Source organism: Wolffia australiana, chromosome 4 (genome assembly GCF_029677425.1).
Source record: "Wolffia australiana isolate 7733 chromosome 4, ASM2967742v1".
In the NCBI taxonomy this organism is placed as follows: domain Eukaryota; kingdom Viridiplantae; phylum Streptophyta; class Magnoliopsida; order Alismatales; family Araceae; genus Wolffia; species Wolffia australiana.
In genome coordinates this window covers 9,639,582-9,658,948 of record NC_135838.1, presented here as the reverse complement: position 1 = coordinate 9,658,948, position 19,367 = coordinate 9,639,582, and the positions used below count along the sequence as shown (strand labels likewise).

Sequence of the window (19,367 nt, the reverse complement as noted above, 5' to 3'; positions counted from 1 at the left end):
ACTTGAAACAAATTTCTCTTGGATTGTGCACAACATTTCCTATTGATTCCCACAGCAAATGCATTTTCAGGTTCTATGTAATTTCAAAATAGGCCTCTCTAAACCGAAGAAGTGATTTTTTTTTAAGTGGGGCATTGGTCGCCCCAGATCAATTATCCTCTCTCTCTATATGAGTAATTAATAGAAAGTTAAAAAATACACCCTTGACCCAACGGGTTCCCACACCCTCCGTTCACCTCTCTCTAAACCAAACAGAGATCAAGGTCTCCACATCGTGCACTATGCCCGACCAGCGATCACTCTCATCCTTTGAACATGACTTACTTGTGGTGCAGCCGTATTGCCCAGAGCACCGCAAAGAGCCATCCCCACTTCTGCCCCTGTGCACTCCATTCTGTCAAGAGTCTCAGGACTTCTCTGAGGAGGCATCCACCCTTGTCATATACTGGTTGGCTCATGCTGGAAAAGTTCCCTAATCAGATTTTGATGTTTGGATCCATTCTCCTGGCGAAGACTCTTTCAGAGAATTATGAACTTCAATTAGAAATGTGGAAGGAATTTCAGAAAATGATTAGCGTCCAGACTAACTCCAGCTCCTCTGCTTCTCTTACAATTATACGTTCCCGGAAACAGGGACAGATCAAGGGTCTAATGTAATGCCACTAGTTCAATGAAATAACAGAAAAATTCTGAGAGTAGCCGTAACAGGAGGAGAGATGAACAGAACGATAACGAGAGAGTTGGAAGAGGAGTTCCCTGGGTGGAGAGAAGAGAAACGGGAATGGTTGCCGGAGAGAAGTCGTAGGCTCGACCAGACCGGGAACACCAACCTACGAACCACAGAAGAGAAGGTCACGACTAATGGGAGGAGAAGGGAGGATGAGAGGGAGAGAGGATAAGCTTACTGTGCGATTTCCCCCCTGACTGCCTCAAGTGAGGCCTTTAAGTAGGATATGGTGCGGGTTGAGCCGGGTCTTGTGTAATGGGCCTGACTCGGGCTTTCCGCCGAACGTAGACCTGCTGCTGGATCATATCAATACTCCCCCCTATCTTGGCCAGCTTGTCCTCAAGCTGGAAAGAAGGAAACTGATCATGAAGGGTGGAGGAGAGTTCCCATGAAGCTTCCAAGTTCCGGGAGTCTCTTCCAATGGGTGAGTAGTTGGTAGCCCGCCACGGAGGGAGGGAAGGCGGTAATCTCGGAGGGAATGACATGCCACGTACGGTCTTTGATGAGAATCTGAGGAAGCGGTTGTGGAGGCCTGTTGTTGAGGGCAGCACGCTTGAGGTGGGACACATGAAAGATTGGATGGATCCGGGCGTCCCCTGGGAGGTCAAGGTGGTAGGCGACAGACCTGAGGCGCTTGCTGATGGGGTATGGGCCGAAGTAGCGTGGAGAGAGCTTTCAAAGGGCTGCTTGGCCAGTGATTGGAGGTGGTAGGGCCGAAGTTTGAGATAGACAAGATTGCCAACCTGGTATTCCATAGGGTGGTGGTGCTTGTCGGCCTGGGCTTTCATGGTGGCCTTGGTGTTGTCCAAGTGCTGATGAAGGAGGTCCAAATGGGCATCCCGGTCGCATAGGAGGCGATTGACGTCATCAAGGGGGAAGGGCGATGACCCGTAGCGGAGGAGGGTGGGTGGTGGCCTCCCGTAAACCACTTCAAAAAGAGTCATGTGGATAGAAGAGTGGTTTTAAGTGTTGTAACTGAAATTCTGCGCAATGTGTCCAAAGACTCCAGCGGCGTGGTTGATCCCTGCAAAACAGTGGAGGTAAGTTTCAAGGCTGCAGTTGACCAACTCCGTTTGCCCGTCTGTCTCCGGTTGTTATGCGGTGCTGTGGAGTTGGGTGCCTTGGAGGGCATGTAACTCTCGCCAGAAGCTGCTCATGAAGACGCTGCTGCGATCAGAGATGATGGTGGTAGGTGTCCCGTGTAGCTTGATGACCTCCCGGGTGAATCTGTCGGCCACCTCCTTGGCGGAAAAGGGGTGACGAAGGCCCAGAGAGTGTGCGTACTTGCCGAGGTGATCCACCACCACCAAAATCTTGTCAAGGCTGTTGGACTTGGGGAGACCTTCAACGAAGTCCATCGAAATGTCTTCCCAGATATGCGTCAGAGTGGGAAGAGACTGTAGAAGTCCCGCAGGGGCGAGATGGGAGGCCTTGTTCTGCAGGCAAACATGGTATCCATTGACAAAGCATCTGATGTCATGCTTCATTCTCTTCCAAAAACTGCGGGTGGATGCGCTTGTAATTCTTGAGGAAACCCCCGTGTCCCCCCACGGCCGTGTTGTGGAACTCGCTTATGATGAGCAGAATGAAAGTGGAGGATTTGGGGAGTACTACCCTGCCACCATAAAGCAACATATCTTTAGAGATGGTAAAGTGAGGTGGGGCTGTGTGGCCTGCGTTGATGTTGCGGACGATGGCAGAAAGCTTGGGGTCCTAGGACACTTCGTGACGAATTGCCGGTAGGTCACCCCTGTTAGAACTCGAGACAGCCCCGAGAGTGAGGTCATTGTGCTGCAGCAGGCGGGACAGAGCGTCCGCGACCATGTTCGAATGGCCGACCAGGTACTGTATTGAGAACCGGTAGCCCAGGAGCTTAGAGAGCCATTTAGAAATCCATTCTCCTGGTGAAGACTCTTTCAGAGAATTATGAACTTCAATTAGAAATTTGGAAGGAATTTCTGAAAATGAGTAGCGTCAGACTAACTCCAGCTCTTCTGCTTCTTCTACAACCATGTCTGATATTTCTGTCCTCCAAATATTGGTAATATATCTGTTGTTGCTGAATCATTGACTTCGCTTGTTTATTCAAAACATTCTAAATATTTCCATCTTAGTTTCAGTATGGATTCTCGCTTCAGTAGCCTCAGGTCATTTAAATCCCAAAAATCCAGTGATGTGTGTTTTATCTTTATTTCTTTTTATCGAAACTCTACCATTTTCTTTTGAAGTATAAAAGTCTACAATTGATGTTTTTCATCCCTTCAGATTTATCATGCCTCTTGACCTGGGTGCAAAGGGAAGTTGTCAAATCGGTGGCAATGTCTCAACAAATGCTGGTGGCCTGAGGTTTCTTCGTTATGGGTCTCTTCATGGGAATATTCTTGGTAGATACACAAATGCGTTGTCTCAAACCTTCATTTAAGAAGAATGACTCCTCTAGATACGACTCCACTTTAACTTGATAATGCTATATAAGATCCATTTTAGTCTAGTTTTTCAATGTTTCCAGTTGATGCATCAAATGCTGAATCTAAACACTGTCCTTTGGTACTTGATGCAATTTCTTGCATGGTATGCTGAAGTAAGATTCTTTATTAATCATTTTGATGACTAAAATCTTGGGTAGATTTTGTCATCAGAATATAATTTAAGATTTATTTCATTGTCATTAAAACTTCAAGGTATAATTTAAGTTTCAGAGAATAGTACTTGTTCTTGTTCCTTTTGAAACTGATAACCTGTCTGAGACATTTTTTAGTTCACGGCATGTTTGCATTCCTTTTTGATTTCACAATTGTATCTTATGAAGTTTCTCAGGATTTGTGAATAGTACACTCCTACTTTCTTATCATACCAGTGAAGATCTCTTTGGTGGCATGTTTCTGCACAGAACTATTATATTACAAAGTTTGCCTCAGATTAATTTTTTTAAAAAGGAAAAAATTCCCCACGTTATTTATATGATTAATGCAAAGAGGAAACAAATTTATCAGGTGCAGAAGATTTATTTTAACGTTTTAGTCTTACTTTTCATAGGTCGTATATCTATATTTGCTTGATCAAAATCGTATGTATCATGTGTATGGTTATTGGGTTCATATACTGTGGACAACTTAAATTAAGACAATTAGTTTGGAGACATTTTGCCAAGAGGATTGTGCTGATTGGTGATAGGTTTCCTGGGCCGTGTTGAGGGCGTCCTCGTCATGTTTCCATTCATGTCCCGTTAAATAGCACAACCCTGCTTCTGATGGGGGCAGGCTGAATGTTTGGTTCTTAAAGTGATAGTTGGTTTTCCCTTCCCTCTCGTCTCTTCTATATCCCACGCTTCATCTCCCTCCACGATCCCCTTCCTTGTGATCGTCTCTGCTTCATTGCATCTCCAGGCGGCGTGTCCCTGGCCGATCCCTACCTTCCTTGCTCGGCCCCCCTACTCCTACAATTCCCGTTCTTCTCTTAATCCCGGGAACATCTCTCCCTCTCTGCTCTTCTCAAACGTCAATCTAATGAACTTGAGTTCTACTGAATTACAATTCCCGTCGGAGCATTACATCGTGCGAGATCTGGTCTCAAATTGGGGCCGTATCAATTGGTGTTAAAATATTTCTGGTTAAGTCTGGTTTACTTATTTCCCAGAGAGTGTGAATTTCATTTCGAGAATTATAATTTTAGTATATTGAGATTTGATCCCCCAATTATATTGCACAAAAATCGATGAGAAGCACTTTTTGCATGTTATAACGCTTGTTTTGGGTATTCTTATTTTCCTTGTCAGGGCTTGAAGTAGTCCTAGCAAATGGCTCTGTAATAGACATGCTCAGTACATTGCGCAAGGACAATACAGGCTATGACTTGAAACAACTGTTCATTGGTATAAATCTGGTGGCTAATTTCTGCATGAAACAATATGAAAAATGAGAGGATCTAAAATTTGAATTTTCTGTAGGAAGTGAAGGTACTTTGGGAATTATAACCAAAGTTTCTGTGCTAACTCCGCCACTGTTGGCATCAACCAATCTCGTATTTCTCGGGTGCAGAGATTACCTTAGCTGCCAGGTATGTTTTACTTTTTTTTTCCAAATATCTACCAAGTAGATGGTTAAAGAGCCTATTTGTAAAATGTTGAGATGTGATGATGAGAATATTGGGCTTTTTGGCCAGAGTATAAGATACTGTTATCTCGGAAGGGTGAAAGGAGATTTTTTTGAGGAAGAGTGATCGTGGAAGAAATAGACAAATATATTCTCATAAAAAGTCACACATTACAACACAAGTTATATTGGCTTTATAGCCTCTCAAACAAGGGAAGATGACCGTTGGAGTCTGATACAGTCTCCTATGAGTGACACAATTCGAATTAAGTAATTGTACACACTTTGATATATTGAACACAATTTCAGAATACACGTACACACACCTTGGTTACAAGTTATCTTACAGGACGACCCACACCTTCCAATCTCTTAAGGTTGACTTAAGAGCCTTAGGAAAACCTCCCCACTTCTTCTAGTGAGGATTCTTCCTCTGCATACATACATAAGTACACCTATTTATACTATCCTACTTTAAACAGTTATGTCTTCAGTTGTCTTCTTGGAACATATCCAAAGGTGGTGTCTGTTGGATGCCACCTCTGGATTCTTCATGAAAGGATGCCACAGTTGGTTGTGCTTCTTCAGATGCTTCAGTTAGGTTGTTATGCTGAATTCGTGCTCCAACAGATCCTAATGATGGAAGGCCATTATAACTGTCATAACTGCCACTTTTCAACACAGATTTATTTCTTCTTTTGTATACTTTAGGAAGGTTCATATCAGAGTCCAACGGTCATCTCTTGATGGGCCCAATGGGCCTGTCGGACTAACACCCCCCCTCAAGTTGGGTATAGATGTTGAACATGCCCAACTTGGACACCAACGCTTGGAAGTGTGGGCCAGGGAGGCCCTTGGTGAAAACGTCAGCAACTTGCTCCAAAGTGGGGATGTAGTGGGGAACAAACAATAAACCCATCATTGATGCTTTGCTTAATGTAGTGTCTTGCTACCCGGGCATGCTTGGTCCGTTCATGTTGGACTGGGTTCTTGGCCATGGCAATGGCCGATTTACTGTCGGAATAAAGATGTATCCCCGTACCAGGAAATAGATGTAAGTCTTGTAAAATGTGTTTGAGCCACATGCCCTCACAAACGCCCTTCTTCAAGGCACGAAGTTCAGCCTCAGCACTTGAGAGGGAGACTTCTTTCTGTTTCTTACTTTGCCAGGTAACCAGGTTACCTCCAATGAAGCTGCAATAACCCGAGGTGGACCGACTAGAGGACTACACTAGGTTCTCCTCCCTTCCGAAACAGTAGGCCTTGCCCAATAGAGCCTTTAAGATAAGCGAGAATGCGATCTGCTGCTCCTTGATGTGACTCCCGGGGGTCACTCATAAACTGACTCAGTGAGTTAACAGCAAATGCGATATCCGGTCGATTATGGTTGAGATATAACAATCTTCCAATAAGTCTCTGAAAAGACGTCTTGTTCACCGGGGCATCTTTGTCATGCTGTTCAGCTTTCAGCTTGACGTTGATGTCGACAGGAGTAGCAGCTGGACGACAGTCCAATTTACCTGTTTCCCTCAATAGATCAAGGATATACTTGTGCTGTGACAATATGATTCCAGTCTTAGAATATGCCACCTCGATTCCCAAGAAGTATGTAAGGAGGCCGAGTGCTTTAATATCAAATGAGCTGGTAAGATGTGCCTCAAGACGCTGAATTGCGCCCACATCATTGCCTGTGATTATAATATCGTCGACGTATACAATAAGAATGGCTATTTTCCCTTGGGAACTATGCTTGATGAATAAAGTGTGGTCTCCTTCACTCTGAAAGAATCCGGCAGAAAGCATGGTTTTGGAAAATTTTCCAAACCAGGCCCGAGGGGACTGCTTGAGACCATATAAGGACTTCTTGAGGTGACATACATCGCCCAAATTTTTACTTAAAGAATACCCAGGAGGTGGTGACATATACACCTCCTCTTCCAATTCTCCATGTAGGAAAGCATTCTTGACATCGTATTGATACAACTTCCAATCAAATAATGCTGCCAAAGCAATTAAGACTCGAATTGTATTCAACTTGGCAACATGGGCAAAAGTTTCATTATAATCAATACCATATGACTGAGTATATCCGCGTGCAACTAGGCGAGCCTTATATCTTGCAATTGAGCCATCGGAATGATATTTAATAGTAAAAACCCATCTGCTGCCGACCACCTTTTTTCCAGCTGGGAGAGGTCCCATTTCCCACGTACCATTTCTCTCAAGTGCTTCCATTTCCTCATCCATAGTGTTCTTCCATTCAGTGGAAGACATGGCTTCGTTGACTGATTTTGGAACCGACACGGTCATTAGTGCTTGAATTATTCTATTATACTCAGGAGAAATCTGAGTATATGAAACATAATTGCCAATTGGATACCGCTTTGTCTGTGTGCATGCCCGAACACCCTTGCTAACGGCAATAGACCAGCCGTTGTTGCTAGGAATATCTTCACAAACTGTTTCATCATTACTTGGAATACTCTCTGAGACATCAGGCTGTTCCTCCTCCTGAATCGGGCTGAAAATCGGATCTGCAGCAGGCTGTTGACCAATGTTGGATGGTACGGAGATTTCCTGAGGCCCATTGTCGCCAAGTTCCAGCACCACAGAGTCAAGGTTTACATCCGACCTGCTCTCTGAATCATAAAACATCCTTGCCTCCTCGAAGGAAGCGTCTGCTGTAATGTAGAGTCGTCTTGAGCTGGGATGATAACATCGGTAACCCTTTTGAGTAGACGAATAACCCAGGAATAAACACTTGAGAGCCCTGGGATCCAACTTTCCTGCATGGTGAGCATGTACATATACAATACAACCAAATATCTTGGTTGGCAGATTAGTCCTTAGACATAAATGAGGAAATTCAGAAGACATAAGATCAATCGGGGCAGAAAAATTTAAGGTTCTGGATGCGGTGCGATTTATAAGGTGTGTGGCCGTGGCAACGGCTTCACTCCAGTATTGTTTGGGACAGTTTCCTTGAAATAGAAGGGCTCTTGCCGTAGACATGATATGACCAATTTTCCTCTCAGCGAGACCATTCTGCTGAGGGGTGTTCACACACGAGGACTGATGCACAATTCCGTTATCTCCTAGATACGTTTTGACTTCTCCAGAAAAATATTCTTTAGCATTATCAGTCCTCAGCATTCTGACCTTTTTGCTAAACTGAGTATTAATCATTTCGCAAAAGAGTTTAATGATTGATGGGACCTCAGATTTGGATTTCATGAGATATACCCACGTATATCTAGTGAAATCATCCACAAACAAGATAAACCACCTGTGCTGGAAGAGGCCAGTGGTGGAACAAGGCCCCCATACATCACTATGAACACATTCAAATGCAGCGGAAGATCGATGATTTGAGGCAGGAAAACTGGCTCTTTTGTGTTTAGCAAATTGACAAGACTCACAACTCAGATTGTCAACAATAATTCTTTTAAACAGGTTGGGGTATACATGTTTCAAAAGAGAAAATGAAGGATGTCCTAGTCTCCGATGGAGGAGGATGACCCGCTCTTCACTCTGGGTGTTGTAGACCACCTTTTGGCTATCATCCTCCTCCAGGCCGTCTAGTAGAAGAAGTCCCCCTTCCCGTCTAACAGACGAAATCTTCTTCCTGGTGTCCTTTATGCACAAAAAACAGGAATCGGAATCAAGGATAAATCTCCATCCAATATCAACAACTAACTGTGTTAGAGAAAGTAAATTTGCTTTTAATTCAGGTACGTGTAAAACATCCTTTAGTAGTACTCCTTTGATAAAAATGGTCCCTCTTCCTTCTACTTTTAAAATCCCACCATTAGCGGTGAAAACCTTATGATCACTGGAAACTAATTCATATGATTTAAAGAGGGATTTTTGGCGTGACATGTGATCTGTCGCGCCTGAATCCAAAATCCAAGACGATGCTATGGGGCTAATATTATTGTAGGTAGTGAAGGCAAAGTGCTTACCTGATCTGGCCAATGATGTGGAGCTTATCTTCTGCAAAATTTTATTCATCTCAGATTGAATGAGCTTTTGAATTTCGCCCCCATCATTGCTCTTCTTGGTGGAGGGATTTCCTCCTTCACTTGCAACATAGGCCTTTTTCTGGTCTCTGGCCACCCAGAGACCTTTCCGGATCTGCTTCTCCTTCCAGGCCAATTTCCTGCAGTCTTTTTTCAAGTGGCTTTCCTTCCTGCAGTAGCCACAAATGAGTGGTTCTGGGGGATTACCTTCTTTTGTATTTGCTTTAGGAGTCGGTGGAGGAGGCGCTGCAGAACTTGAATTATTCCGAGGCTCACCCCTTTTAGCCAGGTAAGCTACAGAGGCAGGAGTAGTAGACTCTTCATCCTTATATATTAATTTTCTTCGACGTTCTGCTCCTTGCAGTTCGGAGATAGCTTCTGCTAGTGTCGGAAATCTTTCGTGATGTAGCAGTTGACTCCGTAAATTTACATATTCTGAATTTAAACCCATCAGAAAGGTAAGCGTTCTGAACTTTACTTCTCGGAGGTAGGATGGTGAATTTTTATCTCCAGTGGGCCAGAGGAGATCCAGTTCCCTCCAGATAGCCTTGAGCTTTGCTGAATATGAGGATATGGACATACTGCCTTGCTTCAGTGTCCTTTCTTGCTCCCGGAGGTCGAAGACACGGAAGTCGCTGTGGGTTTCTGCACAGGATTTATTAATCTCTTCCCACAGATCCCGAACACAGTCTATAAGGAGGTAGTCGTCTCTTTGTTCTTCTTCCATATTTCGTATCATCCAGTTTACAATCAATGCTTCGTCCGACTCCCAAATATATAATTTTCGGTCATCTTCTGAAGGGGCATCCTCCGTTAGATGTTTGCCCAAATATGCACCTTTGAGGGATCTTTGAGCAAGAGTAACCCATTTTTGCCCATTAATCCCGTTATATTTCATATCCAGATCGGGTAAGATTAAACTGTTCTGGATTGTAATATCAGCCTCTTTAGTAGTAGAGATTGGAGTTTCTAATTCCCTTTCCAACATCTTGGATCGGGTTTTTCCTCCCATTAAGTCTTTACAACTGGTGAACTAAACTGGACGAGGAGAGAATTACCAACCAGAGCAGTTGGTGATTACTGCCAGACGGAAACACATACGCCGAATGGATACGGCCCGCAGAAAAACCCCGCCGAATGGATACGGCACTTAACTGAAGAAAAAGAAAGGGGTAGTCGCCGAATCGATTTCCGCCGAATGGATACGGCACTTTTCTGTTGAATCTCCTCTTGAAGAAAAAAAGTAGTCGCCGAATGGATACGGCCCACCAATACGATACTTTTGTCGAGAGGAGGGGTTCGACAGAAGATCGCATTTCTTCAGTACTTGCGACCGAGATCGCAAGAAGACGGTTTCACGGCCGGAATCGGAATGATTTCCGTCGAAACCGAACAAGATGATCAAGCAATCTTTAAGTACTTACCAGAGTCGAAATAATTTTCGCCGAAGAGCAGTTCCCGCCAGAGAGTCGATTTCCGTAGAAAAAAAAGGAACGCCGGAGAATGATTTCCGCGGGAGGACGATTTCCGACAAATGATCGATCTTCGCGGGAGAGCGTCCGAGTGCTTTTGCAGCCCTTTAATCCCTCGAAGCAAAGGTTTCTATGAACCTTGCTCTGATACCATGTTATCTCGGAAGGGTGAAAGGAGATTTTTTTGAGGAAGAGTGATCGTGGAAAAAATAGACAAATATATTCTCATAAAAAGTCACACATTACAACAAAGTTATATTGGCTTTATAGCCTCTCAAACAAGGGAAGATGACCGTTGGAGTCCAACGGTCATCTCTTGATGGGCCCAATGGGCCTGTCGGACTAACAGATACGGAAAACACTTCTCTAAGAAACGTGCAAACATCATTTAACAGATTTAGAGGAGAAGATATGAAAGACTGGAGAGAGAAAGTGGCCCTAGAACCCAGTACATGAACAATTCATAAAACCCACCTCAGCCCCGATGTAACCTGACTTATGATGCTGGTAGCTGAGAGGGCTTTTGGAATGAGATGATGATAGATCTTGTTAGAGGATTCCTCAGAGGATCGGAATATTCCAGTGATGCAATAGTTTCGGAGAATAAATTCGGAAATGGGAGGAATTACAACTGCATGGAATGGAGAAGGTAGGGAACGGAAGATCTGGGATGATATTGATAGGATCCTTGGGGTAATTTCGTCATGTTAGCCCACAGGGGCGTTTTAGTCATTTGCTATTGTGTATTTCCCTTTAAATAGGGATGCCCTCCCTTTAGGAAGGCAGCCAAGAAGTTAGAAGAAGGAAGTACTCTTGTCTCCCCTCTCCACATCTAAGTCTGTCCTCCCTCTCTCCCTCTACAATCCCCGTCCTTGTGATTGTCTCTACCTCACTGCGTCTTCAGGCGGCTCGTCCCCGGCCGATCCCTACCCCCTCAGCTCGGCCTTCCCCTGACCATTCCCATTCTCCTCTCTACCCTGGGAACTTCTACCTCCCATCGTCCTCCAACCTCCTCCAGATACGAACCTAGATCCAGGTTCATATCAGATATATCAATTGATTTCTTTGAAGGGTTGACCACCTTTTATGGGTTTAATTGCATTAAGAGTTGCCCACCTTTTATGGGTTTAATTGCATTAAGAGTTGACCACTTTTTATGGGTTGGTGTATAGCCAAAAGAGAGAAACTCAACTGGATCCATCATATCAGATCTTGAGACCCGATCAGTGTAACACAGTATTAGTACCGGGTAAGTCACGTTAAACATACGTCATATTTTTCTAGTTGAGTTTCTCTCTTTTGGCGGCTATGGTTTGGACAGGTGGAGGAGCAAAGGGGAACAAGAAGTCTCACGACTGTTCCTCTCCAAGATCATCTCAAAGCTGACATTGAGGCCATATCAAATGAAGTCATTTGCAAAAAGAGTAAATGAAAACTTGTCCCCAAGATCCTTTGGACTATTCCCTGTGGTCAAGAAAGTGGGAGAAGTGGCCTATGAGTTAGAACTACCGGCAGGATGCTCCTTACACCCAGTGTTCCATGTTTCGCAGTTAAAGAGAGCATTGAGTACGAATGAAATTGCACAAGAAATTCCATCTGAACTATCGGCCAATCTGGAGTGGCAGTACGACCCCAAAAAGTGCTGAACGCCAGAGAAAAGTCAGGAAGGGTGGAAAACAGGTGGAAAGGCCTGCCCATTATAGACCCTCCTGGAAGCCAGTTTCTTTGATCCGTCAGCAATTCCCAGGATTCCACCTTGGGGACAAGGTGGTAGTTGGTGGATGGGGTAATGATATGGTCCCTACTTCAAATACAAGAGTAGTCAAAGGGATGTCTATGTGAGATGCAGACCAAGGAGGGAGTGCTCAACACGGGACACAGCGGAGGGTCAACCAAGGGTTGACCTTAACTCAACTGCATAGAAGAGCACAGAAGATCGTCATGTGAATCAGGTCTGCAGCATTGATCAAACACTGCGATAAATGTCCAACCAGTAGGTGCAGGCGTGTTCCATTCTCTCGATTGATACCATTTTTTTAGATACTGTCATATGAGTTCCTTTTGGGTAAATTTCCAATTGGTGTCCCCTAAGCCCTGGAGCATAGACTCCTAGTTGGTAACCCAAAGCAGGCAAAGAAAGATTTGGCACGGTTGATATAAAGTCTCGAGCAGCATACTGCAGTAGAGGGATACGTGCTGGGAAGCTACGGGTCTGAAACCGTTGCAGCAGACCACGGGAGCAAGCATGGGTCATGCTTATTGTCAGGGGGCCCACTGCAAGGATGAACAGCAACCGTGTGAGGAGTGGTATGTGATATATCACTTAAACCATAGCTCCCATTTGGCATGAAAGGGTCTTTGTGTCAAGGGGGAGTTGATGTCTTCTTCACATATTGGCTTACCCCACTAGATGAGGAATACTGAATTCATTCCCCGAAGAAGAAATCTTCCTTTTTGCTGAAAAGTGGCATTCCACTTGGACTCAACAAATGATCCATTATAACTTAACAGTGTTAATGTTGATCAGATATCATCAGTTGCTTCAACTTTACTGAGTTGAATGACCAAACTTGGTGACCCAAACCGCTGCTTAAAACCAAGACTTTAAATTGATTGTCCTGGTCTGAGTGAGTGCTCTAATCTAGCATAAGTATGTTCACATGATGTGCAGATTCAAACTTAAGATCTGGATAGATGTCCTGATAGACTTGCCGCCGAGCTGAGTCCTAATCATGTTGTCTGATGGCATCATGTTGTCTTGATAGGCTCAGTAGCTTGGAGTATCAATGTAGGTAAAATTAGATCCACCCACTGAACTGTCGAGTCAGTAACCACTACGCAGAATTTTCTCATCTGAGCCAACGTGAATATACTAGGATCATGTTAACTGCGTAGTTGAGTCAGTCTGGATTCAACAAAGTCTAGTCCGGTGAAGTATTAAACAGCTTGCTTTAATGAGTCAATCTAAGACAAATAATCATTAACTTACTAAAAAAATGAGCCAATTCTGACTGTAATATTTGCTTGGGTAAAGACCGATCGACTGATGCGCAAAACTGAACATTGCCAAATATTTGGCCCTACAGATCACTAAAACTAATGACCTTCACTCTCTCTGGGGCGTAGCAGAAGTTTCAATCTTCTAACTGCAAAAACTATTTAATTCTGAGCAGATGGGGCTCATATGAAATTTTAAATGTTTCGTGTATTTAATTCTCTGAGCAACTGGAAACAATATTTAATCCATCTTTTCCTGGTAAAGAAATTTCACCTGATATCACAAAAAATGGAGGCCAATCTACCCTGGATTATGCAGAAATATGCCAGGAATTAAAAAATTTAAATTTAAGGCATCATCATCTATCTTACAACCAAGTCCTAGAGATTCATATTCATTTTACTTAAACAGTTTTACTTCCAGAACTTTCTCTCTAATGTTTTCTTCTCATTTGGGGGATCCACTGAATGTTACGGATTTTATGTTGTACTGAATCATCGATAGTCATCCTCTTTTGAACTTTTTCAATTTCATCTATTCTTCAAAATTTGTGTTATCTCAAACTCTTGCCTATTAACCCTATCTATTCTTTCTGGGATGCAGAAATTATTAATGGAAGGAAGGAAAGCTCTTGGCGAGATCATTTCTGCATTTGAATTCATGGATTGCGCTTCCATGGAGATGGTACATGTCTTTGGTGCATATCTGCCATGCAAATAATTTCACTTAGTCTTGTAATCTTTCTCTCATTTTCTTCATGTCATTTTAAAACTTTCTCTTCTCTTTGGTTTCTACGTTGTCTCTTGGTTCTAAAAAAAAGAGTTTTATAACATCTAATTTTTATCCAGCAATAAGCAACTCAAGTTCACCTGTTGATATGATTGTAAGTTCCACTTTTTTGTAAGTTTTTGTTTCGAGATTTTAAATTGCTGTTTTCTCTTGATTTAACTTTGGAACACAAGGCATTCAGACCAGTTTGAATCAGAGAAAGGTGGAAAGTTCGGTCGTTGAAAGACAAATTTTCAGCAAATCAAGTGAAAAGAAGGAAACTGATGATTTAGTTGACCAACCTCGCAGACAAGCACTATGAATTAAGGCTGTGGGTTTACTTTTATGCTCTATTTCCTGAAGTTTTGGTCGACTATTAACAATTCCAAGAGTTGAAAACATAAGCTACAAGCCGTTGGTACTCTTGATTAGAGGGCCTTGATATGATTCTTTATTTTCATTGTAATTTTAGGTTGTCGGTAAAGTTGTCTTCGTAATCTATTGAAAGAAATATATTGCATGTGACTCTTTTCATAAGGGAACGTTTCTGAAACCTCCCAGCTCCTTAATCATTAAGATCAACTGATTACCATATTTTTCCCCAACTGACCATAGATCATCAGGATAATGCAAAGAAATGATATTCCCATAAAAAATCTTATATTTTGTGTTTCAGGTTCTGAATCACCTAGAGGGTGTCCGAAATCCTTTCTCATCATCAATGTACGACTTTTATGTTCTCATTGAAACAACAGGCAGTGACGAATCTTCTGACAAGTAAGTTTAGTCACTTCTGAGATCTGATTTTCCGTATTTTCCTCTGCTGTATTTACGGGGCTTCTCCCGGTGGAGACTGCCTTTGTATGGAGTTCCTGTCTTTTACTTTATTTTATGGTGAGTCTCTCTCATTTGAATTGATTAGTCGTCAGGTAAGTTCTTGGTGGGACTGTGCGCTCATGTCATCTAAAAATATTTCTATTCTTAACAATCAAAGGATCTCTCTCATCAGTTCATTTATTTTTCCTTAATAACATTTTCAATATTCCAAATTATTTGTTGTGAATTTGAGGGTCCAGATGTTATCCAAAAGCAATCTGTCTTGAATAATCAAATAATTTGAGGGTCAATTCAATTATCTTTACTTTGAACCCGTGTACAGATCAAAATTATTTGCTGTCCATACCATGGCGCATGAATCATGTTTGACTGTATTGCACCCCATCGGTCATCTAAAAATATGTATTTTTCTGAACAATAGAAGGATTTTACAGACTGCTGCATTTATTTTCCCTTTATATAGGCTTAAATTAGAGACTTTTTTGGGCAAGTCTATGGAAAAGGGTCTCATTGATGATGGAGTGATTGCTCAAGACATGAGTCAGACACTCTCCTTCTGGCGATTGCGTGAGGTCTGACATTTACTGATAACTCCTGTCTGCAGTCGTCTTTCCTCTCATTTATTTTGCACTAAAAATCTGGCTTCGGTTGATAACCCAAGTTTTGCTGTCATCTTCATAAGTTGATGGATTACCAAAGTTAGAACAACATCTGATAATCGTTTATTTCTCCAGGGAATAACAGAAGCACTGGTCAAAGCCGGGGCCGTTTACAAGTATGACCTTTCAATTCCCATTCAGAAGCTTTATGACATTGTTGAAGCAATGAGAACTCGACTCGGTAGTTTCTCAACTAAACATTTTTTTCTATATTTTTCGGCTAAAAGAGGATAAAAGAAGAGAAAAAAACAAGTCCAATTTATTATCCAGGTCACTCGGCCAAGGTACTTGGTTATGGGCACCTTGGTGACAGCAACTTGCATCTGAACATCTCCACTGCGGCATATGATGATGAGGTACAATCATCACCCCATTTTCACTTATTTAGGGAGAAATTTAGTCCTTGATTTTTCTCCCAAAATTTGGCAGGTTTTGTCCAAGATCGAACCTTTTGTGTACGAATGGACAGCTGCGAATAGAGGCAGCATCAGCGCAGAGCATGGTCTTGGCGTAATGAAAGCCGACAAAATCTACTACAGCAAGACTCCCGAAGCTGTAAGCCATTCTGAACCTTAACTCATTCTTATAGCTTTTTTTTATTTCATTAGTTGGCCCTGTTGTTAGAGATAAATATTTATATTATTTGTCAGGATTATGGTAAAAATAAATTCAAACTTAGGAATTTGATGACAGGCAAATGTATTTAGACCTACCATAGAATATAGAGCTTATATTTGTTCTTATTCATGGCATCTGACATAGTGAGTAGGATATCGGTGGTTAATGCAGAGCAAATGCTTTTATTTAATTTGATTATCGGGGTTAAGGTGTGCTGGCTGAGAAATGACAGTCTGACCTGATGATGTTATCAGGTGAATCTAATGGCTGCTGTTAAGAGACTATTAGATCCTAAAGGAATACTAAACCCATACAAAGTGCTGCCGTCATCCCTGGTTCTCCCCAATTGAGGTATCTGAAGTTAAACTTTTGAATACCTCTCAGAAGAGCTCTTCCCTTAACCCTTCTCTTGATTCATGATATTACTACTTTTATTTTCTTGAATAACCCTAACCATATTCTTAATCTTATGTTCGCCTTTAAAACAACGACAAAGATCGGCTCTGGGCTACGCTGTTCTGGCTGCAACAAACAACCCATCGTCCTCGCATCATAGAAAGGGTCCTGGGAGGCTGGGTTCCTATCAGCGTCACTATATTAACAGGCCAGAAGGAAAGTTTGACATTATTTGAAGTTATTATTAAGATTCAACTTGCATCACATTGAATATGAGTTAATCTCCATTTAATAAATGTTGTTTTGTTTGTTTTCATACCGTAATTTAGTTTCCCTTTTTTCTCATCATTTACATAGTAATTTGCATGATTTTTTTTTTTAAATGATTCATGCATATTTGGTATCTAAGGAATCATCGCTATCTTATTCAAATCATTCCCGTAATTAACTTTGGAACTGATTACTCAAACTAATCCAATTTTTATTTAATGCTAATTTTTCAAAATAAAAAGTACGATATTTTAATTCAAATTTGATCAATTCAGACGTGTTATATTTTCTAAATATTAATTTTTATTATAATATGCATATCTATTGAAAAACACGAGACAATTTTTAATTCGTACCTTTAGGGGCAGAATTTTTTTTTTATAAAGGTGGCTAAATGGGCCTATTCTACTGGCCTGAGCAGGTTGGGTAACCCAACTAGCCATATCTATTGGAAAATACATGTAACATGATTTCAAATTATTACCTTTATGGGCAGAAAAAAAGTTATAAAGGTGGCTAAAGGGGCCTTTTCTACTGGCCTTAGAGGTTGGCTTATCCAAGCAGAACTTGATTTGACCCTTGATTTACCCTCTTGGCTTAGTCAAGCTAGTCCACCTTTGGTTGGTTCATGGGCCGTCCCAACTAATCCAGCACACCTTTGGTTGGTTCACTGATGATCAACCCAGCAACTAACAATCATGACCATAAATTAACATTGACGTTTAGGTGTGAACTTTGAAATTTACATGTAAGGTTTATTATTAGAAAATAACCTAACGGGGACTGCCTTTGACCAAACAAAATTAATAAGTTTTCATAATCTGAACAACTTTGAACTGAGACCAAACAAATTTTTTTTTTAGTTTCAGACTTGCAGGATTTTGAATAAACAAGTAGATGGATCATTCTTCCACTTTTAGAAAATGAAGGAGAGATGCAGGGAGGGTACGGTTAGGGAGAGTTATAAGGTAGTGCACATGCACTGTCAACCACCAGATCACGCCGATTGCTGTGGTATTGCATATTAGTATAGGAATTGGAAGAGGGGTTATGTAAATGGGTGTTAGGGGGAGAGCTTTCCCCTTCAGACATCTGATGGATTAATAAATGCTGATCACAGTTTTGCTTTAAAGACTAATTTATGCAAATGATTTATGACATGAAACCACTCAGGGAATATGATAAAGTTATTGTTTAATTAGTCTTATTTTCTTCCACAGTGACTTGAAGCTTTAAATTTTATTGTGGACACGGTTTGTTTTAGGCAAAGAACTGTATATGAAAGGGGAGTCAAACTAGATATTTCAAGTTTGGAACATTAGAATAACTGTAAGTTGAGAAAAAATGATTAATACAATGCAATTTGACAAAATATTAGTATATATTTGAAACTGATATCAAGTTGGCTACAAAAAATAACTTAGTTGCAGCTAAGTAAATGTTGTATCCATTTTAGATTTCAAGTTCCGAAGAATTAAAGAATGCTAGAGTCCTTGATACAAACATATCTTTCTCTGCATTTACAGTGTCAGTTCACTTAGATTTCTCTGTGGTAAAGCCCTCATGCACAACAAATTTGTCTCAAACTTAGTTTTCCAAGAAACAGATTTTTCCTGAACTGTCATATATGTTTCAGAAGTGCCCATTTTCTTGAAGTCTATCATTAGATTAAGAAAATTGGACAGGAGCCATCCATATGTATGGAAATAAATTTGGTCATTCAACTATATCAAGTCAGCATGTATATTACATCTTCTTGATATTATGAACAAATGTATCCACTATATAAATTTCAACTCTAAGTTGACTAACCACATGTGCCTTCAGTTTAATCTGCCATTTTCTTTACCATCCCTGATTGAGCAGCCACTCTGCAACCTACTCTGAGATCTTCTTTGTGATTTGCGCCATGATCCACTCCATTATACAATTGACTTGATCCACGACTGATTCCACTACCTGCTCAACAATCTGCCCCTGACGGATGCCCAATTAACAAAGCCACTGACACTTTATGTAAATCCAATAATATGGTATTACTGAATTCTATTGCACAAAATTAAAATTCATAGGAATTTATGTAATGTTTCATACTAATTATGAAATTCAGTTTTAGGCACGAAAATTTTCAATTTATTATGAATGTATGAAGATAAGGATCACTATGTGGTGACACACACGACCACACACCATCACCAGACGTTACACCACTACTGCAGGAGATGCCTCGTTTCCTGACACATCGCCAATACCAACTTCGGACTCAGGATCCGAGCGTCATTGAAATTAGATTTGAATTTTGAAGTTAGTTTCAATTTTCTCTTTTCTCCAAGGCCTATACATAGGCCAATGCTGTACTGAATTACTCTGTGAATTTTCTTTTGAAAATGAAGTTTTATTCTTCTAAGAGAAGTTTGCCCTACTCTCCTCTCAGCCAAAGCTGTCGCCGCCGTGTGCCGCCACTGACGCCGTCAAGAGGAGGCCTCCCTACCTGCATCGTCACCTCGCCGCA

At 41.6% G+C, this 19,367-nt stretch overlaps 1 protein-coding gene across 5 annotated transcripts in view; it reads left to right on the top strand.

Moving 5' to 3' along the window:
* The window catches only part of D2HGDH (FAD-linked oxidases family protein), a 37,248-nt gene extending 20,347 nt beyond the window's left edge, over positions 1–16,901 (top strand). For all 5 annotated transcript variants that reach the window (XM_078573663.1, XM_078573664.1, XM_078573667.1 and 2 more), the window contains 11 exons: positions 2,993–3,111; positions 4,503–4,598; positions 4,674–4,783; positions 13,911–13,991; positions 14,752–14,852; positions 15,376–15,484; positions 15,647–15,752; positions 15,842–15,927; positions 16,001–16,126; positions 16,444–16,540; positions 16,686–16,901. In XM_078573663.1, coding sequence (XP_078429789.1) covers positions 2,993–3,111; positions 4,503–4,598; positions 4,674–4,783; positions 13,911–13,991; positions 14,752–14,852; positions 15,376–15,484; positions 15,647–15,752; positions 15,842–15,927; positions 16,001–16,126; positions 16,444–16,539 — 1,030 coding nt within the window. In that variant the 3' untranslated portion in view covers position 16,540; positions 16,686–16,901. The remainder of the gene's footprint in view (positions 1–2,992; positions 3,112–4,502; positions 4,599–4,673; positions 4,784–13,910; positions 13,992–14,751; positions 14,853–15,375; positions 15,485–15,646; positions 15,753–15,841; positions 15,928–16,000; positions 16,127–16,443; positions 16,541–16,685) is intronic.
* The last annotated feature ends 2,466 nt before the right edge of the window (positions 16,902–19,367 follow it).